Raw genomic sequence first — 24,075 nt, 5'->3', positions numbered from 1 at the left:
ATGCACTTGAAACCTTTTGGACACAGTAACAAAAGTTGTTCTACATAATCTTTTGGTTTTATAAATTAGAGGAATGATCTGGCCTAAAATAGGGCTACAACTGGACAACTTCCAAGCCTATTTTTTCAAGTGATGGCTTTAATGCTTTCCAGTTTTGGTTGGTGGTAGTAGACATCTTACTCAGGAATGTTAGAATTCCTGCTCACTTGTTTAATATGCTAAATCTCATAGTTGATGGGGGTAAAAAGTTTTTTGTGTTACAAATAAGATCCCCTAAAAATAGAATACAAAAGCTTCTGGATTTAAAAGGGTCCTAGGCCAATCAAATTAAACAAATCACCCACCACTGATTGCAACAGAATCCATTTCACATGCATCCATCTCCCAAAAGCTAACACATAAACATCAAAAGTCCCCAAAAATCCAAGTTGTGAAACAGTGCCTTATTTGCATAAATCCAAAATGGCCACTTATGCAGGGGTGAAATTTCAAATTAGGTAAAATCTTGCTAAAAACCATACATTGCATTTTTCTCGACATAAGGATTCAGGAAAAGTATAGTTTGACCTATCTCCAATGAACATAGGGGAGCGGTCAAATGTCAAAATTGGACTCTACAGGGGTACAAAAAGTGAAAGATTCTCCTATTTTGATATAAAATTGGATCGATTAAGCACATATTAATTGGTCTCGCTATGAGTTTTAAAATATTTTAAAACTCATAGCGAGACTCAATTGGGCGTAAAGCATCAATTTTATCATTAATATATTTTGGATCCAATATATTCACACACTTGGATTCATCAAAACATAATAATGATAAAAACGGTCCCATGTTCCACTTGCAAAATCATTGAATAAAATGAATAGTTTGCCATATCTCAGGTGGTTTGTTGCCTTGGTAGCATAGCAAAGATCAAATTCTATCAAGCTGTGTTGACCTTGACCTATTTTGCGATGTTACCTTTGTAAGAAAACATCCAAAACAATGCAACTTTAACCATTTTGATTTTGTTTTGCCAAAGGAACAATTTGAAACTAGTTGGATTAAAATTGGAGCATTTTGCAATTGGAAATGCATGTGGGCCCCAAAATTTGACCTTTGACCTTTTTGCCTATAGATTATTCAAGAACTATATGTCGGAGACAGGTAAAACTATATTTTTCTGAATCCTTATGAGGAGAACAAAACAATACATTGGTATGGTTGTTAATAAGATTGGACCAAATTTTACCCCTGCATAAGCGGCCATTTTGGACTTATGCAAATTAGGCACTGTTCCACTATGGGGATTTTCGGGGACTTCTGATGTGTTATAAATATACTTTTTAGTCTATGACCTTCAAAATGACCACATAGGGTTATACAGGGGTCAAAAAACAAGCCTCGATTTCGCTCATTACCATATCAAATTGTCCATGTAATATATGATGATGGATGCTTAAAAAGAATTTGGCTTTTTATTTGAGAGTGATTTATTACTACTGGTATCAGAAATCTTTATTATAAGAAATCTTTATTATAAGAAAGAAAATTTGTAGTTTAAAATTCATTTGTTGAAATAAAAGTTTGAAATTTAAATTTGAATGGCTAATTATTTAGAGTGAGTTTCCGTACACTCCTGTACCTAATGAGCCGTCTCAGGTAGACTGTCTACTCCATGCTAAGGCAGCAGCTTGGCATTGTAAATAAACCCCAAGTGAAGTCATCCTTGTAATCTGTTATCAATTCATGTATTTACCAGGACCAGATTTACCCAAATGTGGAGGCCCCAAACTCACTGTGAGGAAGGCATGTGCACTGAAATGGCCAATGACACAGTGACGGTGGAATCATTATAGTTTGGAGGGAGATCAGGGTATTTTGTTCCGATTTTACTACATGTAGGACATTTCAATTTTAGACTAATTGAGCTCAAAATGAAGGTGAATTTTGCTATATAAAGAGCCAGTGCATGTGAAGCTTGCAAAATTTTACCATATTACACTATTTTCGGCCAAAAAATTGTGTTTGGGGCTTAAAAGGAAGATGTGCAGGGTAATTTGGGGGCCCTGGTCCATATGGCCCAGTCTGAGATCCAGCACGAATAGTCATTGGATACAGGTTTATGAACTGTGCCATTGACCATGAGACTAATTTGACTCATGGGGTAAGACCATAAACTGTAACTTTTTATGGTTTTTCCAGAAATGCAGATGGCTCTTGCCATGGGATAATGGGTAGACTACCCTCTGGGAAGCATATTGTTGAAAAAAATCAGGCGTTATGAAGCTTATTGTGTTTGCACTCCATTGTGCACAGGGGTATCTAAACTTTTGACCCTTTTCATGATCAAGCTTTTTTGTTGAAATTAGATAATTGCCATAACTTTATATCCACTCTAATGTAAGCTCATAATGTTAGATCCATTGAGCATTCCCAGTGACATATCTTTTTTTGGAGTTAATTTAAAGGATGTCTCCAGCAAGCACAACATTTTGCCTTTATATGCAAGAAAAATAATTATCAAGCACGAATCACATGTCTTTATTTAAAACAACCTCGTAGTGTCCCAGGCGCCAAAAATTATTGAGTGCAATGACATCCCAGGAATACATTGACAACTGATGGTAATTGAGCACAAATAACCATGACGTCATTGTGCTTAGACAATTTCGGCGCAGGAATTTTTGAATATCGCGTGTTGAGAGCTGACTGTTTTTATTAGTTTTTATGGTCATTATGAGTTTTCAATCAAACCATGTGATATGTGCTTGAAAATTATTTTTCTAACATATAAGGCATAATGTTATGATTGCCGGAGAGTCCTTTTAAAAGTCAATCAGTTTTGCCTAAGTGCTCCATCATATGAAGTGGACGCATTAAGTTCACCTGATATAATCCATGGTTAATGCATTGCAACAACTCGTAGTATAATGTATTCTTGTATCCCATTGTATTCTTGTGCCAAACTGGGGGGGGGGATTGTTCATTGACCAGTGGTACCCGTGAACAAAGATTAATGTACAAAGGGTAATTTTCAAGCTCAAAGGACTGTACGTATGTACATAGCTTGAATAGGGTATCTCAAACAAGCAAATTTGAGAAAAAGGGTACTTCGCTAAAAAATCATATACATTTTGAGAAAGAAGTTGCCTAAAATCAGGTGGACTTTTTGACCTTTTGAGTTTAAGTGCTTTTCCAGTTGTGTATAATACAGAGTTTAGACTCTAGAAAGTTTGAATCTTGCCCATGCTTATTTAGGTTATAGAAATAGAAGTTGTCATGTATCTATTTTCAGTTCAATGTTCATGATAAATACCCTCATATCAATGTCAAACAGGCCCCAAATGAGAACAAACAAGTCAGAAACATAATTGGTTTAAATAGACTGCCATTAGCACTACTTTCAGCTGGAATATTTAGATGAGCTATTTATAACATCAAATGCATGTATGAAGCGATCATTTGATAGAACAGTTAGGCAACACATTTTGTTCAGAAGATCTCTGCCTGTCTCTACCTATAAAGGTATAAAATCAATGTAGTTTGAAAAGATATATACTTAACGTTTTTAATGTTGTTTTAACATTTCAGATATATTGATCCACTGAGACAGAAGCCAGTGAGGACTGTGGTCTTGTATTGCTTGCTGCTTTACTCCAGGACATCTATGCTAGAGTCAACTTTCATGGTGGGTTTGAGGTGCATGCAGTCACTTGATCTACATCTTTGAATATTGTTGAGTTTATATAAAGTTCACTATGAAATTGCATATGTTGCCAATGAAACATTTTAAACCATTTACTTGTGCATATTGCAGACTCAATCATTCATCTTTGGCAAATTTGAAAACCCACATGAACAGACATCTTATTAAATATGTACGAGCCCATGGATGCAAACGTGTGTGTTGTCAGAAAATCTTGACAAAAACTGGCAAGCTGCAAAGACAGTTCAACAACCACAGCTTAATATGGTATCAATTTAATAACTGCTTGAACAAAAAGAGACCTTGTCAGTGTGAGTACTGTCAGAAATGTTGTCCTGACATAAATTACCATGTGTGCCACATCAGAACTCACAGTGTCAAAACTCATACCAAAGAGAAATCCTTTCAGTGTGAGTACTGTCAGAAATGTTTTAGTCGGAACTCTCATCTAAAAAGGCATATCAGAACTCATAACAAAGAGAAACCATATAAGTGCAAGTACTGTCAGCCATGTTTTGCTGAAAGAAATCACCTTGGGCTCCACATCAGAACTCACACTAAAGAGAAACCCTTTCAGTGTGAGTATTGTCAGAAATGTTTTGCTAAAAAACAATTCCTTGTGAACCATATCAGAACTCACACTAAAGAGAAACCCTTTCAGTGTGAATATTGTCAGAAATGTTTTGCTGACAGAAGTGTCCTTTCACGCCACATCAAAACTCACACTAAAGATAAACCCTATCAGTGTGAGTATTGTCATAAAAGTTTTAGTCGGAACTGTCATCTTAAAAGCCATATCAGAACTCATACCAAAGAAAAACCCTCTAAGTGCGAGTACTGTCAGAAATGTTTTGGTGACAGATATAGCCTTTTGAGACACATCAGAACTCACACTAAACCCTTTCAGTGTGAGTACTGTCAGAAACGTTTTGCTAATAAAAATCGCCTCGTGGACCATATCAGAACTCACACCAAAGAGAAACCCTTTCAATGTGAATACTGTCATATATGTTTTGCTACAAAATATGTTCTTGTGAACCATATAAGAATTCACACCAATGAGAGACCCTTTGAGTGTAAATACTGTCAGAAATATTATGCTGACAGAAGTGGCCTTGCACGCCACTATAGAACTCACGTTCATATAAAAATCCTTTCAGTGTAAGTACTGTTAGAAATATTTTGGTCAGAACTTTTATCTTAAGACATATCAGAAACTCATACCAAAGAGAAATCCTTTCAGTGTGTGACAGAAATGTTTTGGAACTCTGATTTTAAAAGGCATATCAGAATTTGCACCAAAGAGAAACCCTTCGATCAGGGAACTAATAGTAGGGATGACCATGAAAATTTGAAATTTCTCCTGTATTGTAGAATCATACCTTATATTATTCAGTCTTTAAATGACCTCCATAGAATAAATGGTTCTGAAGTTATGGCCAATTTTATATGCATGTTTTGAATAGGCAGTTTGGCACAAAATTGACTAATTTCCAGTTTCAAATTCAGTATTTTCGAAAAAAAAACACCTTTTCAGTAACCCTTGAAAATGGATTACATGATTTATACAAATACTAACAAGAATAAATCATTGATAATACGGATTTTCATAAATGCATTCGGAGATTTGGTCTTGTGAAATTGCCTTTTTGTTCTATATTTCTTTGTACAAATCCAAGATGGCAGTCATGGAAGAAAAATTATGAACAAATTTGACCAAAAATATGTATCACCAAATTTTGACAACTTGTTATTTACATCACAAAACATATAATAAAGTTGATTTGTAGTGACGATTTTTTGTGCGAGGTTTCCGAATTTTGCATCCAAGGCCCAAAAGTCATGTTTTGTGACTTAAATAACAAGTTGTCAAAATTTGGTGATACAATTTTTACACATGAGACTCAGCCATGTGCTCAGTTTCCCATGGAGTGTTAGACATATGAACTATGTGACTGTTAATGACCGCTAGCTGAAGTGTATCTGCATCAAAATTTGATTTTACTGCAAATTTTCTCTAAATTCCAAGTTATATTGTATGAGTCAAGTTTTGTATATTATAATAATAATATTGAACCAATTTCATGTGCAATATTAAGATATTACCATGGTTCATTGCAGAGTACATTGTGCATGTAGGCCTAAGGTACTGCATAATTCTGAATCAGCGAGGTGAAGTTGGCTCGAGATTAGAGATTAGACATTCGCAATTGAATAATTCTATAATGTTGAGTATAAAGTTTTTGAAATTCCTTATTTTTATGAATTTTGACCTAAAAACAACTTATATGTGACCATCCAGCACAACTGAGCCCTGAAGTCGCCAATCATCATTTTTAGATATTCAACCAAAATATTCTGCTTGAAATAAGCTTTAAAATGATGTATATCATGTCTATAGTACTTGACATTTAAGCAGTGAAAAATCAATAAAACAGTCAATAAATCCTTTGTTTCCTATTGTTTATTGTTAAGTTCAATGGAGCATATCTCAATAGTGGCACTGGTGACATCTGGGCTCAGTTGTGGAGGATGGTCACATATGTCTTCTACAGTTTTTTGACACTCTTTTTGGACATTGGAACATTTTTGCCAAAATATTCAAAATTTTGAATCTTCGTTATTTGGCCAAATTTCGACCTAAAATCAAACTCTTGTGTATAGTTTAAGTCTTCTACAATCTTTTGACACCATTTTTGGACATCCGATAATTTTGGCCAAAATACTCAAAATTTTGTATCTTCGTTATATTATCTGGCCAAATTTTATGAATGCCCAAAAATGGTGTAAAAATACTCGAGAACACTTGAACGATACATTAAAGTGGGTTTTAGGTCGAAATTCGCCCAAATAACGAAGTTCAAAAATTTTGAAATTTTTGGGCCAAAATTTTTGAAAGTCAAAAAACGGTCTCAAATGACTCCAGTACCCTCGATCGATGCAGAAAAAGGATTAAAAGTGTAATATTCAACATAATAACGAATGTCTAATCTCTAATATCTAATCTCGAGCCAATTTCACCGTGCCTCTGAATCCGATTAAAGAGGGTCTAAATTTCATCATCCAATATGCACCCATAAATAGTAAGGAAATTTTATGAAATTGCACATGGAGTTAGATAAATAATATATATAGTATAGTATACAAAAAGTTTACTCAACTAATATAACTTGGAATTTGGAGTAAAACCACACTTTAATGCAGATAACCTGCAGATTTCTCTTCAGCTTGCTGTGGAGGGAAAACTATGGGTATCTCAATTCATAAACTTGGCTACAGTAGATGGGAACTTCCTGTTAGATGATTGGCCAAGTTATAGATTTATTAATTGATATTTAGGGGTGTATATTTGGATTTTAGCAAAAGATGTTTTTGCCAAAGTTACAAACAGGCTAATATGAGGTACTACTGATATACTGTGTGTGCACTCAAATCAAATCCATTGGTCAGCGTAGGGAGATGTCTCTGTGTGCATACATGTAGCTCCATTGAGATTGTGTGTGTGTTCAGTCTTGCATGGTAAACATAAAAGGTGTGCAAAGGAGTGGGTTCTTGTGCTGGTCATCCCTACTAATAGCCAGAAATTACCTTTTTACACAGCCGTGACGTTAGTCACGGCTGTGTCTTTTTTTGGTAACAATGATCATTGACCATGCCCCTACATGTCACATGAAACTTGTGGGGTCAAAGGTCACGCAGGGGTCATAGGGGTCAAAAACGTGATTTCAACTAAAAATGCATGTTCTCCCACAACTTGCGTAGGGCAGTGACTCCACTAGCACACATGCATTGTTATCATCCAGTGTCTATATGGTGTACACAGATTTGGGGTTAAAGGTCATTAAGGGGTCACTTCCGGTATAAAACGAAATACCTTCAAAAAATTTTATTAGCTAAACAAAATATAGGGCAGTAACGGAATGTTCACATCTGATTTGCAGTTACCTAGTGTATATGTGATTTTTTTATATGGGTCAAAGGTCATTAAGGGGTCACTTCCGGTATAAAACGAAATATCTTCAAAAAATTTTATTAGCTAAGAAAAACGTAGGACAGTAACGGTATATGCACATATAAATTGTGGTTGCCCAGTGTATATGTGGTATTTTTTTAATTTGGGGTCAAAGGTCATTAAGGGGTCACTTCCGGTATAAAACGAAATACTTATAAAATGCATCTTCTTCCACAAATTACGTAGGACAGTGATACCACTTGCACACATGCATTGGTGTTACCCAGTGTATATGGGGTGTACACAGATTTGGGGTCAAAGGTCATTAAGGGGTCACTTCCAGTATAAAACGAAATACCTTCAAAAATTTTTATTATCTAAGAAAAATAAAAGGTCAGTAACGGTATGTTCATATATGAATTGTGGTTACCCAGTGTATATGTGGTATTTTTTATTTTGGGTCAAAGGTCATCAAGGGGTCACTTCCGGTCTGAGACGAAAAACCTTCAAAATGCCCCTTCTGCCACAAGTTACATGGCATAGTGATGCCACATGCAAATGTACATTGACACTAGCCAATGTCTATGGGACTTTCATATATTTTGGGGTCAATAAGGGGTCACAACACGGCTGTGTTCGTGGTCTTAGACCACAGCTAAGTCTAGTTGAAACTGTAGTTATACAGCTCAACTGATCATACTTTTCCTACATTCGACCTTGCATGATTTTTGAGTTGACACAGTCATGAAAATAACTATAGATACTTGACAGACCATTAGTAGCCCAGTTCTGAACCTTTTCATTGATCATTCATAACAATAGGTATCTGATGGATCAGTGAAGATAAGAAGGGATTATAATATATCCGTAACCTTGATATTATAGTACATCTCGAGGAAAAAGTGCAATGGACATGTTTTCATTTTATGTTTCAAATATCCAGCATGAAAATTGAGTATTTAACCCAAAATGGAAAATGGAACAATTTATTGGAAATCTGTTTTAACAGATTTTTTTGACATCTTTTTCTGCACTGTATTATACCTAAATTAAGAAATTTGATAAATATTCAAAGAAAATATAGGTCATCCAAAAAATGTTGATTTTTACACATTTTGGAATTGAAATTATGAAATTGCAAAATAAAGTTTCTACATAGCATACATCTTTCAAGTGTGATGTTCAAAATGACAGACATCAAAAAGAGATTCGATGAAATGTAAAGGTGTAGTAACAATTTTGGCATGGACTGTCTGGTTAGGCAAAGTAAGAACGGTAAGTTGAGCTGTAGTATTATTATTCATAACTCACAATTTGTATTCATTTAACTGGTGTAGGCATAACAGTTAGTGTAGGATAAGAAATCACAATGTTTAAAGTGTGTCTTCAAAATTCACAGAACTTTTACTAAAAGATAAACTTAATAATTATCATATTGCTCCAAACTTCAATTGAAATTAGAAGTCAACTAGGGCAATATCATCAACACTAAAGTACATGTAAAATGCAAAATCCTTAAACAAATTTGGCATACTCTTCATGCCCCGACCATTATTGTGTTGACATGTACACAGACTAAAAAGTTGCTGATTGGCCGCTGTCACTGTTGATAATTAACCCAGTTGACCTTTGCACACACATAATTTTTATGTCATGGTACCACTACAATAATGATCTGCCGACAACACACTGTTGCTAACTCAATTGACCTGTGCAATGGACATTGTGTATGTACACCCACATTTATGTCACCATACTTCCACATGGTATATTGCGATTGTAGTTTAGCCCTGCACAGATGACACATGCTTGATATTTTTATGAGGACGGATGCTTTTAAAAGAATTTGTCATTTTACTTTAGTGTGATTTATTAGTACTGATATCAGATATGATTATTCTAGAGATGTTGTTTACACTTGAAATTGAAGAAAGAAAAGTTGTAGTTCAAAATTCATTTGTTAAAATAAAAGTTCGAACTTGAAATTCAAATTTGATTGGCTGATTATTTAAAGTGAGTTTCCATGCACTACTGTACCCAATTAAAGGGCCATCATGAGTACACTGCCTACCTAAGCTAGCAGCTTGCTGTTGTACACTAACCCCAAGTGAAGTGATCCTTGTAAAATAAGGAGGCCCCAAACTCACTGTGAGGGAGGCATGTGCACTGAAATGACCAAATTTTGGTTTATGTATACCATCAAAGTGGCGGTGGAAGCATTATAATTTGGAACTCTGTTGTATAAAGAGCCACTGCACAGGAAATATTGCAATATTACCCTATTTTGGGCCAAAACGTGGTGTTTTTTCAGGCTAATTTTGGGGCCCAGGCCTGGTACCATCTGGCGTGATGGTGAATCCGACCTTGGGGTTACAATCAAATCTTCGCTATGTTCAATGGATATTTATGAACTTTGCCATTGACTATTAGACTATTTTGGCTCCTTGTTTCATAACCAATGCCATCAAATGAATCCCAGCCAATTATTAGTAATGGTACTTTTTATGTTTTTTCCAGAAATGTAGATGGCTTTAGCCATGGGAGAAGGGGTAGACTGTCCTATGGGAAGAATATTGTTGATTAAAATCTGGCTTTATAAGATCTTGTTTGCACTCCAATGTGCAAAGGGATATCTTTGTACACTTATGCCCCTTTTCATGATCAAGCTTTTTTATTGAAATTAGATTGCCATAACTTTATATCCACTCTTTAATGTAAGCTCATAATGCAGATCCAGTATGTGCATTCCCAGCCCCAGCTACATATATTTATAGGAGTTTAAATTAACTTTGCCCAACTGCTCCATTATATCAAATGAATGTATTAGGTTAATCTGATATCATGCTTAATACATTGCAACAACTCACACTTGTATTGTAAAATTACCCTGTTGTATTCTTGTACCTACCCATTGTTCTTGTGCCAAGGGGGGGGGGGCATTGGTCATTGACCAGTGGGTATTTGTGAACAAAGATTAATGTACAAATGGTCATTTTCAAGATCAAAGCACTGTACGTATTTACTTAGCATGAATAGGATATCTCAAACAAGCAAATTTGAGAAAAAGGGTACCTTGCCAAAAAAATCAAACATATTTTGGGTCATTTGAGAAAAAAGTGGTCCAAAATCAGGGGGACTTTTGGCCCTTTTGAGTTAAGTGCTTTTCAGTTGTGTATAATGCAGAGTAATTTACTTCCTTTAGGAATAAGATCATCCCCGTCCTTATTTAAGGTACAGAAATAAAAGTTGCCATGTATACTTGTTTTGGGGGTGTACATTCAGTTCAGTGTTCATGTTCATGATTAATACCCTCATATCAATGTCAGAGGCCCCAAATGAGGACAAACAAGTCAGAAACATAATTGGTTTAAATAGACTGCCATTAGCACTACTTTCAGCTGGAATATTTAGATGAGATATTTATAACATCAAATGCATGTATGAAGTGAAGTGATCATTTGACAGAACAGTTAGGCATAGTTACCCATAAAGGTATAAAATCAATGTAATATGAAAAGATATCTGAAACATTCTTTAATGTTGTCTTAACATTTCAGATATATTGATCCACTCAGCCAGTGAGGACTGTGGTCTTGTATTGCTTGCTGCTCTACTCCAGGACATCTATGCTAGAGTTGACTTTCATGGTGGGTTTGAGGTGCATGCAGTCACTTTAACTACATCTGTTGGGTTTAGTTCACTATGTAAATACATGTTGGCAATGAAACGTTTGAAACCATTTACTTGTGCATATTGCAGACTCAATCATTCATCTTTGGTAAATTTGAAAACCCACATAAACAGACATCTTATTAAATATGTACGAGCCCATATGTGCAAATGTATGTGTTGTCAGAAAATCTTGTCAAAAAGTGGTGAGCTACTAAGACAATTCAGTAGCCACAGCATAATATTGTATCAATTTAATAACTGCTTGAACAAAAAGACACCATGCGGGACACAATGTCAGTGTGGGTATTGTCAGAAATGTTTTAGTCATAACTCTCATCTAAAAGGGCATATCAGAACTCATACCAAAGAGAAACCCTTTCAGTGTGAGTACTGTCAGAAATGTTTTAGTCATAACTCTCATCTAAAAAGACATATCAGAACTCATACCGAAGAGAAACCCTTTCAGTGTGAGTACTGTCAGAAATGTTTTAGTCATAACTCTCATCTAAAAAGACATATCAGAACTCATACCGAAGAGAAACCCTTTCAGTGTGAGTACTGTCAGAAATGTTTTAGTCATAACTCTCATCTACAAAGGCATATCAGAACTCATACCAAAGAGAAACCCTTTCAGTGTGAGTACTGTCAGAAATGTTTTAGTCATAACTCTCATCTAGAAACGCATATCAGAACTCATACCAAAGAGAAACCCTTTCAGTGTGAGTACTGTCAGAAATGTTTTAGTCATAACTCTCATCTAGAAAGGCATATCAGAACTCATACCAAAGAGAAACCCTTTCAGTGTGAGTACTGTCAGAAATGTTTTAGTCATAACTCTCATCTAAAAACGCATATCAGAACTCATACCAAAGAGAAACCCTTCCAGTGTGAGTACTGTCAGAAATGTTTTAGTCAGAACTGCAGTCTTAAATTGCACATCAGAACTCATACCAAATTAAAACCCTTTCAGTGCGACTACTGTCAAAAATGTTTTGCTAGAAAAAATGTCCTTGTAAACCATATCAGGACTCATACCAAAGAGAAACCCTTTCAGTGTGAATACTGTCAGAAATGTTTTCTTCAGAACTATGATCTCAAAAGGCATATCAGATCTCATACCAAAGAAAAACCCTATAAATGCGAGTACTGTCAAAAATGTTTTGCTGACAGAAATCATCTCGTGCTTCACATCAGAACTCACACTAACGAGAAACCCTTCCAGTGTGAGTACTGTCAGAAATGTTTTCGTCAGAACTTCGATCTTACAAGGCATATCAGAACTCATACTGAAGAGAAACCATTTCAGTGTGAATACTGTCAGAAATGTTTTTCTAGAAAAAATGTCCTTGTGAACCATATCAGAACTCATACCAAAGAGAAACCCTTTCAGTGTGAATACTGTCAGAAATGTTTTAGTCGGAACTGTAATCTGAAAATGCATATCAGAACTCATACCAAAGAAAAGCCTCTATAAATGTGAGTACTGTCAGAAATGTTTTGCTGATAGAAATCATCTTGTACTCCACATCAGAACTCACACCAAAGAGAAACCCTTTCAGTGTGAGTACTGTCAGAAATGTTTTAGTCGGAACTGTGTTCTTTAAAGGCATATCAGAACTCATACCAAAGAAAAACCCCTTTAAATGCGAGTACTGTCAGAAATGTTTTGCTGATAGAAATCATCTTGTGCTCCATATCAGAAGAGAAACCCTTTCAGTGTGAGTACTGTCAGAAATGATTTGGTCAGAACTGTCATCTTAAAAGGCATATCAGAACTCATACTAAAGAAAAACCCTTTAAGTCGTCGGACCCATCACATACGGTTCCATTCGACAGTTTTTTGAGAAAATTGGTGTGTAGCAATATGTTCTTCAAATATACCAACTTACAGACATTAATATGTCAGAACTCATACCAAAGAAAAATCCTTTCAGTGTGAATACTGTCAGAAATGTTTTGCTGACAGAAGTGATCTTTCACGCCACATCAAACTCACACTAAAGAGAAACCGTATCAGTGTGAGTATTGTCATAAATGTTTTAGTCGGAACTGTCATCTTAAAAGCCATTTTAGAACTCATACTAAAGAAGAACCCTGTAAGTGCGAGTACTGTCAGAAATATTTTGGTGACAGAAATCGTCTTGTGCAACACATTTAGAACTTACACTAAACCCTCTCAGTGCGAGTACTGTCAGAAATGTTTTGCTAATAAAAATGTCCTTGTGGACATCAGAGTTCATCACAGTGTGAATACTGTCAGAAAGGTTTTGGTTACAGAAGTACTCCACATCAGAACTCACACTAAAGAGAAACCCTTTCAGTGTGAGAACTGTCAGAAATGTTTTGCTCGAAAAAATGTCCTTGTGAACCATATCAGAACTCATACCAAAAAGAAACCCTTTGAGTGTGAATACTGTCAGAAATGTTATGCTGACAGAAGTGGCCTTGCACGCCACACTAGAACTCACACCCGTAGAGAAATACTTTCAGTGTGAGTACTGTCAGAGATATTTTCATCTTAAAAGACATTCATAACTCACAATTTGTATTCATTTAACTGGTGTAGGCATAACAGTTAGTGTAGGATAAGAAATCACAATGTTTAAATTGTGTTTTCAAAATTCACTGTTGCTAACTCAATTGACCTGTGCAATGGACATTGTGCATGTACAGTTGTACACCCACATTTATGTCACCATACCTCCACATGGTATATTGCGATTGTAGTTTAGCCCTTGACATCAATTAGTGTGGCAAAAAAAACTGACCACCGCCCAAAATTTGACCTTTTTGCTAATAACTCAAGAACGGTATGTTGTAGGTAGGTCAAACTATACTTTTTCTGAATCCTTGCAATGAGAAGAATAATTTGGTGTGCTTGTTAACCAGATTAGAGCAACATTGAAATTTGACCACTGTGTTGACGTTTAACCTTGAATATGGCCGGAGTGCCGAGAAATATTTTTTGTTAACATCTTGAATGTGTTATAGGACCATGAAAGGTAACTAAAAAAGTTGGTTTGGTAGAGTCCTGGGGGGGATGCACATTAAAATCTGGTAGATACCGGACTAAATATGAGGACGGATGCTTTAAAAGATTTTGTCATTTTACTTTAGTGTGATTTATTAGTACTGATATCATGGTGGGTTTGAGGTGCATGCTCTACTCCAGGACATCTATGCTAGAGTTGACTTTCATGGTGGGTTTGAGGTGCATGCAGTCACTTTAACTACATCTGTTGGGTTTAGTTCACTATGTAAATACATGTTGGCAATGAAACGTTTGAAACCATTTACTTGTGCATATTGCACACTCAATCATTCATCTTTGGAAAATTTGAAAACCCACATGAACAGACATGTACGAACCCATAGATGCAAATGTATGTGTTGTCAGAAAATCTTGTCAAAAAGTGGTGAGCTGCTAAGACAATTCAGTAGCCACAGCGTAATGTATCAATTTAATAACTGCTTGTCAGTGTGGGTATTGTCAGAAATGTTTTAATCGGAACTCTCATCTAGAAAGGCATATCAGAACTCATACCGAAGAAAAACCCGTTCAGTGTGAGTACTGTCAGAAATGTTTTAGTTATAACTCTCATCTAAAAAGGCATATCAGAACTCATACCGAAGAGAAACCCTTTCAGTGTGAGTACTGTCAGAAATGTTATAGTCAGAACTCTCATCTAAAAAGGCATATCAGAACTCATACGGGAACTCATATGGAACAGAAACCCTTTCAGTGTGAGTACTGTCAGAAATGTTTTAGTCATAACTCTCATCTAAAAAGGCATATCAGAACTTATACCAACGAGAAACCTTTTCAGTGTGAGTATTGTCAGAAATGTTTTGCACAAAAATATGTCCTTGTAAACCACATCAGAACTCATACCAAAGAGAAACCCTTTCAGTGTGAATACTGTCAGAAATGTTTGTGCTGCCGGGTCACAAATGACTTTGTTAAGCGCCCTGGGCGGTTAATGGAACGAAATAAATGCTCTTGTTTTGAGCAATAACGTTCCAAAATTTTGTTATGGACGTTACAGAAGGCACTTTTGTACGGAGCCTCATGGGTGACATGTAACAAATATTTTTTTTGAAAATTATCCCGAGATAATCAGGTTATCTCGGGATAATTATCCCGAGATAATCATGTTATCCCGGGATAATCAGGTTATCTCGGGATAATCAGATTATCCCAGGATAATTATCCACAGATAATTAGGTTATCCCGGGATAATCAGGTTATCCCGGGATAATTATCCCGAGATAATAAGGTTATCCCGGGATAATCAGATTATCCCGGGATAATTATCCTGAGATAATCATGTTATCCCGGGATAATCAAATTATCCCGGGATAATTATCCCGAGATAATCATGTTATCCCGGGATAACATGTTTATCTCGGGATAATTGTACATGCACAATCTCTTTAACACAGCAATGTTGCTCACGCAAATAGCGTCAATTTTGTAATAGATGTTCATATCATAGGATGTACGGCGATGGAGTGTACATCTGGGTAGGAGACTGTTTATACGACGAACTGTGCTACTGGTTACGTACAGTCAGGGCGAACACCATCAATTCAGCGTCCCATTGAAACACACGGGAAAACACGCATTTTCTTTGCGCGATTTTAGACATTTTCGGCAACAAATTGACTATAAATGTAATACCAATCGATTGCAAATCGATGAAAATCTAATATATGTTCAATTTACGGGTAGTCTTGTAATTAATTTTCGAGATATGGGCATTTAAACAGCACCATGACCATTTTCGACCCCTTCTATACCCTGAAAACCCGTTTCTGGCCATTTTCTGGCTATATTCAGTAGATAGCAGATCAATGTAGCTATTTTTTAATAGATATCAGATCAATATAGCTATCTTCAGTAGATAGCAGATCAATATAACAATCGTTGGTAGGTAGCAGATCGATATAGTAATCTTCTGTAGATAGCAGATCAATTATAGCTATATTCAGTGGAAAGCTATTTTCAGTAGATAGCAGATTAATATAGTTATCTTCAGTAGATAGCATTTTAATATATAGCTATCTTTAGTAGGCCTAGCAGATCAATATAGCTATCTCCAGTAGATTACAGATGAATATAACTATCTTCAGTAGATAGCAGATCAATATAGCTATTTTCAGTAGATAGCAGATTACTATCGCTATCTTCAGTAGAAAGCAGGTCAATATATAGCTATCTTCTGTAGATAGCAGATCAATATAGTTATCTTCAGTAGATAGCAGATCAATATAGTTATCTTCAGTAGATAGCAGATCAATATAACTATCGTCAGTAGATAGCAGATTAACATAGTTATCTTCAATAGATAGCAGATCAATATAGCTATTTTCAGTAGATAGCAGATTACTATCGCTATCTTCAGTAGAAAGCAGGTCAATGTACATCTATCTTCTGTAGATAGCAGATCAATATAGCTATCTTCAGTAGATAGTAGATCAATATAGCTATTTTCAGTAGATAGCCGATTAATATAGCAATCTTCAGTAGATAGCAGATCAATGTAGCTATCTCCAGTAGATTGCATATGAATATATCTGTCTTCAGTAAATAGCAGATCAATATAGCTATCTTCAGTAGATAGCAGATCAATATAGCTATTTTCAGTAGATAACAGATCAATACAAAAATCTTCAGTAGATAGCAGATCAATATAACTATCACCAGTAGATAGATCAATATAGCTATCTTCAGATCAATATATATATATATATATCTTCAGTATCAGTAGATAGCAGATTAATATGGCTATCTTCAGTAGAAAGCATATCAATATAGCTATCTTCGGTTGATAGATATCAACCTACTATCAACTGAAGATAGCTCTATTAATCTGATATCTACTGAAAATAGATAGTTATATTGATCTGCTAACTACTGAAGATAAGTATATATTGATCTGCTATCTACTAAAGATAGCTATATTAATCTGATATCAACTGAAGATAGCTATATTGATATGCTTTCTACTAAAGATAGCTATTTTAATCTGCTATCTACTGATACTGAAGATAGATATATTGATCTGAAGATAGCTACCGGTATATTGATCTATCTACTGGTGATAGTTATATTGATCTGCTATCTACTTAAGATTTTTGTATTGATCTGCTATCTACCGAAGATAGCTATATTGATCTGTTATCTACCGGAGATAGCTATATTGATCTGCTATCTACTGAAGATAGTTGTATGGATCTGCTATCTGCCGAAGATAGCTATATTGATCTGTTATCTACTGAAGATGGCTATATTGATTTAAAGGTAGCTACCAAGGTATATTGATATGCTATCCACGGAAGATAGGCCTAGATACATTGATGTGCTATCTACTGGAGATAGCTATATTGATCTGCTATCTACTGGATATAGCGGTATTGATCTACTGTCTATTGAAGATAGTTATATTTTTCTGCTATGTACTGGAGATAGCTAAATTGATCTGCTATCTACTGAAGATAGCTATATTGATCTGCTATCTACTGACGATAGTTAGTCACCTAGGCCTATATTGATCTGCTATCTACTGAAAATAGCTATATTGATCTGCTATCTAAAGAGGATAGCTATATTGATCTGCTATCTACTGGAGATAGCTATATTGATCTGCTATCTACTGAAGATAACTGCATATTAACCGGCTAATTACTAAAAATAGCTATAATAATCTGCTATCTACTGAAGATAGCTAGGCCTATGTCGATCTGCTATCTACTGACGATAATTATTGATCTGCTATTTCTAGGCCTACTGAAGATAGCTACGGTATAGGCCTAGGCCTATATTGATCTGCTATCTACAGAAGATAGCTATATTGATCTGCTATCTACTGAAGATATATTAAACTGCTTTCTACTGAAGATAGGGCCTAGTGATATTAATCTGCTATTAGGCCCAATAGGGAAGGGTTTTATTCCTTAAGCTGATAACGAGGTAAAGTGGAAAAAAACCCACTGGCTATTTTGGCTGTTTAAATTGCTCTGGTTGGCCTACAACATGACCTACAGACACAATAAATGTGGCTGATTTCATTTATGCCTATGTATTACAAATAGGCCTATAACAAAAAATAACCCAGTTTATATTAGGCCTATAGGCCTAAGATCATACACTATGGCTGTGATCAAACTTGTGAATAGGCCTAAGCGTACTTGTTCAAATCGTGTTCGAATCAATGCAGGGAATTCGGAACCAAAATTTAGCCAAGTTTTTAAGTCTTGGTGTAAAAAATGTGCCTGATGCAAAGGTGTAAAAAGCAAAAGTAAGAAGTGTAACGGCACTCTAGCCGGCAGCCCGCGAGGGCAACTACCCGGCCGGTCCCCGTACGATGTATCATGTGTGCATGCTCGCTCGACTACTCTCGCGTTAAACTCGGGTGCTGTGATCTGAAATGACCCTGCAGTCCATTTTGCTTCGTAACTTTACTTATAATTGTCCAGTCCTGCGTTTCAAGTTATGGTTGAAATAAAAACCCTTATTAAAGCTGATTTTTAATTTTAAGGTTTCAAAATCAAAAATGGAGGCCAGAATCGACCAGTTTGGTGGGCAATTTCACGCTGAAATTTGGAGCGAAATTTTGTAATATTTTTCGGCGTGATTCGTGTGAGGAAAACTGTCGATTTTATCTTTATTTAACCCAATCAAGCCAAATCATTCGGCACATATATAATTTTGTTTTCACTTTTCATGAATATGTTATTGGTTTTATCCGACTGTACTTCTGATGAAAATAAAAGGCTGTATTTTGTGACTATTGTCATTCAACTTCGGCAATGTTTACGTCCGAAATGTCATTTCCTGGATGGTTGCGCACCACGTAGCCAGTGGCAATAGAAGTTCATGTATACAATTGTACACAATATGTACGAAGGGGTTATACAGTCTCTTACCCAGATGTACACTCCATCGCCGTACATCCTGTACGGACGTCTATTACATAATTGACGCTATTTGCGTAACATTGCTGTGTTAAAGAGATTGTGACATGTACAATTATCCCGAGATAAACATGTTATCCCGGGATAATTGTACATGTTAAAGAGATAGCACATGTACAATTATCCCGAGATAAACATGTTATCCCGGGATAACCTGATTATCTCGGGATAATTATCCCGGGATAATATGATTATCCCGAGATAACCTGATTATCTCGGGATAATTATCCCGGGATAATATGATTATCCCGAGATAACCTGATTATCTCGGGATAATTATCCCGGGATAACCTGATTATCCCGGGATAACCTGATTATCTCGGGATAATTATCCCGGATAACCTGATTATCCCGGATAACATGATTATCTCGGGATAATTATCCCGAGATAACCTGATTATCCCGGGATAATTATCCCGAGATAACCTGACTATCCCGGGATAACATGATTATCTCGGGATAATTATCCCGAGATAACCTGATTATCTCGGGATAATTTTCAAAAAAAATATTTGTTACATGTCACCCATGAGGCTCCGTACTTTTGGCATGGAATTGACCATATACTAAATTCATTACTGATTGCCTGTTATCATTGTTGATAGTTTACCCAATTGACCTTTGCACATACACACATACATTTGTATGTAATCTCAGCACTACAATGTATGATCTGCCAGCAACAATTATTATGTAAATAAATCTGATTGATCTTTGTGTGTACATTCACATTTAATTGTAATGTCGCCTTACCAACACATTAGATAAGGTATTTTACTGTTTGCACTTGAAATTGAGGAAAGACGCTGTAGTTTAATTTCATTTGTTGCAATAAAAGTTCAAACTTAAAATTGAAATTTGAATGGCTAATTATTTGAAGTGAGTTTCTATACACACCTGTACCCAATTAAAGAGCCATCTATCTCAGGTCCTCCTAAGCCAGCAGTTTTTCATTGTACGCAAACCCCATGTGAACTAATCCTTGTAATCTGTCATTAATACATGTATTGGAAGTTATGATCAAATCTCAGAAGTAATCCTTGTAATCTGTGATCAATCCATGTATTGGCAGTTATAATCAAATCTCAGAAGTAATCCTTGTAATCTGTCATCAATCCATGTATTGGCAGTTATAATCAAATCTCAGAAGTAATCCTTGTAATCTGCCATCGATCCATGTATTGGCAGTTATAATAAAATCTCAGAAGTAATCCTTGTAATCTGCCATCAATCCATGTATTGGCAGTTATGATCAAATCTCAGAAGTAATCCTTGTAATCTGCCATCAATCCATGTATTGGCAGTTATAATCAAATCTCAGAAGTAATCCTTGTAATCTGCCATCAATAGTCAATACATGTATTGGCAGTTACGATCAAATCTCAGAAGTAATCCTTGTAATCTGGCATCAATCCATGTATTAGCAGTTATGATCGAATCTCAGAAGTAATCCTTGTAATCTGCCATCAATCCATGTATTGGCAGTTATAATCAAATCTCACAAGTAATCCTTGTAATCTGCCATCAATAGTCAATACATGTATTGGCAGTTACGATCAAATCTCCGAAGTAATCCTTGTAATCTGCCATCAATCCACACATGGGCAGTTACGATCAAATCTCAGAAGTAATCCTTGTAATCTGCCAGCAATAGTCAATACATGTATTGGCAGTTACGATCAAATCTTAGAAGTAATCCTTGTAATCTGCCATCAATCCATGTATTAGCAGTTATGATCAAATCTCAGAAGTAATCCTTGTAATCTGCCATCAATAGTCAATACATGTATTGGCAGTTACGATCAAATCTCAGAAGTAATCCTTGTAATCTGCCATCAATCCATGTATTAGCAGTTATGATCGAATCTCAGAAGTAATCCTTGTAATCTGCCATCAATCCATGTATTGGCAGTTATAATCAAATCTCAGAAGTAATCCTTGTAATCTGCCAGCAATAGTCAATACATGTATTGGCAGTTACGATCAAATCTCAGAAGTAATCCTTGTAATCTGCCATCAATCCATGTATTAGCAGTTATGATCGAATCTCAGAAGTAATCCTTGTAATCTGACATCAATAGTCAATACATGTATTGGCAGTTACGATCAAATCTCAGAAGTAATCCTTGTAATCTGCCATCAATCCATGTATTAGCAGTTATGATCGAATCTCAGAAGTAATCCTTGTAATCTGACATCAATAGTCAATACATGTATTGGCAGTTACGATCAAATCTCAGAAGTAATCCTTGTAATCTGCCATCAATCCATGTATTAGCAGTTATGATCAAATCTCAGAAGTAATCCTTGTAATCTGACATCAATAGTCAATACATGTATTGGCAGTTACGATCAAATCTCAGAAGTAATCCTTGTAATCTGCCATCAATCCATGTATTAGCAGTTATAATCGAATCTCAGAAGTAATCCTCGTAATCTGTCATTAATACATGTATTGGCAGTTATGATCGAATCTCAGAAGAAATCCATATAATCTGCCATTAATCCATTATAGGCAGTAATTATATAATTATATCTCGGCTGTTATCATTGGATAGAGGTGTATGAACTGTGTTATTGACTATGAGACTATTTTGGCTCATGGTGTCCTTACCAATGCCATAAAATTAATTCCCAGCCAATTATTCAATTAGGATTGGTGTAGTGGACCTGATACTTTTCAATGGTTTTTCAAGAGATGTAGATGGCACCAGCCATAGGAGAATGGGTAGACTGCTCTAGCTCAGGGAAGAATTTTGTTATAAAACCAGCCCTTTTGAGATCTTGTTTGCACTCCACCTTCTTTTGGACACACTTTTGACACAGGGACACCATATGAACACACTTTTGACCCTGTTGAATGATTAGGCCTTTTACTGAAATTAGATTGGCATAAAATTATATCCATTTCTAATGTAGGCTCATAATGCGGATCCAATGTCTCAGTTACTTATTTTTTAAGTGTAAAATTTAAAAGGCCTATCAGTTTGCCTAACTACCCCATCAAATGAACTCACAACTCACACTGTACTTATAGAATGTAGTAACTACCCACGCCAAGCCAAGGGCCAATGGTCATTAGGCAGTGGGTAACATTTGTGAACAAAGATTACATGTATGTAAAAAGGGTCATTTTCAAGACTGAAGCACTTTGAGAAAAATGATACCTTGCTAAATAATCATTTTTAATCCATGTCTTCAAATGACAAAAATACCTTTTTTGCTGCGAATTGGAATGGGAATTTACAGTGGGTCTCTAAATGGAAGTACAAGTATTTCCATGGTCTCCCCGACACACACAAAATCATATCGTCACTGGGTGGGAAAAACCTCATGTACTTTTGGCCCTTGAACATGGATAAAGCCTTGTAGGTGTAGACTTCATATTGAAGAGGCTGCTTCATCCATGTTCAAAAGCCAAAAGTACATGCAGGAAACACCTCATATTTACTTTTGGCCCTTTAAAATGGATATAGACTTGAGGGTGTAGACTTTATATTGAATGGTTTGCTTCATCCATGTTCAAGGGCAAAATATACATATGAGGTTTTTCCCGCCCAGTGACGATATTCAAGAATATTTATGATCCCCTTTCAACCTGCAGATTGAAAAAGTATCAAAAAAATATGTGATGTCTTCTCCAGTAGTTTTTCACTACGCTTTTTTGTTGTGTGATGTGTAAATGTTTATTCCAATAGTATTTGATATTATTTTTTGCGATTTTTCTGTTTTTTATTTTATTTTTTGAAAAGTGAAAAAAAAATGAGCAAAATAAGCCATCAAAAAAGCAATGCGTGCGCTACAGGAAGCAAACTTGTTTCTTTTGGCCTTAAGCTGGAATATATAAATATGAGCTATTTGTAATATCAAATGCACCTAACGGAGAACAGTTAGACAACATATTTTCTACATGAAATCTCTGGCTGTCCCTTCCAATTAGGGTGTAAAATCAATATGTGGTTTGACAAGATACACTAAATATTTTTAATGTTGTTTTAACATTTCAGATACATTGATCCACTGAGACAGAAGCCAGTGATGACTGCACAATCTTGTATTGCTTGCTGCTTTACTTCAAGGCATCTATGCTAGAGTTGACATTCATGGTGGGTTTGAGGTGCACAGTCACTTGATCTACATCTTTGAATATTGTTAGGTTTATGTACAGTTCACCACTATATAAATAGGTATTGGTAATGAAACGTTTGATACCATTTACTTGTGCATATTGCACACTGAATCATTCATCTTTGGCAAATTTGAAAACCCACATGAACAGACATCTTATCAAATATATACGAACTCATAACTCTCATCTAAAAAGGCATATCACAACTTATACCAAAGAGAAACCCTTTCAGTGTGAGTACTGTCAGGAATGTTTTAGTTATAACTCTCATCTAACAAGGCATATCAGAACTCATACCAAAGAAAAACCTTACAAGTGCGAGTACTGTCAGAAACATTTTGCTAACAGCAGTTACCTTGTGTACCACACCAGAACTCACACTGAAGAGAAACCCTTTCAGTGTGAGTACTGTCAGAAATGTTTTTGTCAGAACTCTAATCTTACAAGGCATATCAAAACTCATACCAAAGAGAAACCCTTTCAGTGCGAGTACTGTCAGAAATGTTTTTCTAACAGAAGTTACCTTGTGCACCACATCAGAACTCACACTGGAGAGAAACCCTTTCAATGTGAATACTGTCAGAAATGTTTTTCTAGACAAAATGTCCTTGTGAACCATATCAGAACTCATACCAAAGAGAAACCCTTTCAGT

General features: G+C 35.7%; 1 protein-coding gene across 1 annotated transcript in view; it reads left to right on the top strand.

The window, feature by feature from the left end:
• Positions 1-3,586: 3,586 nt before the first annotated feature.
• LOC140168256 (uncharacterized) overlaps positions 3,587-24,075 on the top strand; it is a 54,640-nt gene continuing 34,151 nt past the window's right edge. Inside the window, exons 1-3 of the mRNA XM_072191590.1 lie at positions 3,587-3,674; positions 11,202-14,516; positions 23,301-23,399. Coding sequence (XP_072047691.1) covers positions 11,357-12,790 — 1,434 coding nt within the window. The 5' untranslated portion in view covers positions 3,587-3,674; positions 11,202-11,356 and the 3' untranslated portion in view covers positions 12,791-14,516; positions 23,301-23,399. The remainder of the gene's footprint in view (positions 3,675-11,201; positions 14,517-23,300; positions 23,400-24,075) is intronic.

This window comes from Amphiura filiformis, chromosome 13 (assembly GCF_039555335.1).
Source record: "Amphiura filiformis chromosome 13, Afil_fr2py, whole genome shotgun sequence".
Taxonomy (NCBI): domain Eukaryota; kingdom Metazoa; phylum Echinodermata; class Ophiuroidea; order Amphilepidida; family Amphiuridae; genus Amphiura; species Amphiura filiformis.
The sequence above is the reverse complement of the archived record's forward strand: the minus strand, read 5'-3'. Positions and strand labels throughout refer to the sequence as shown.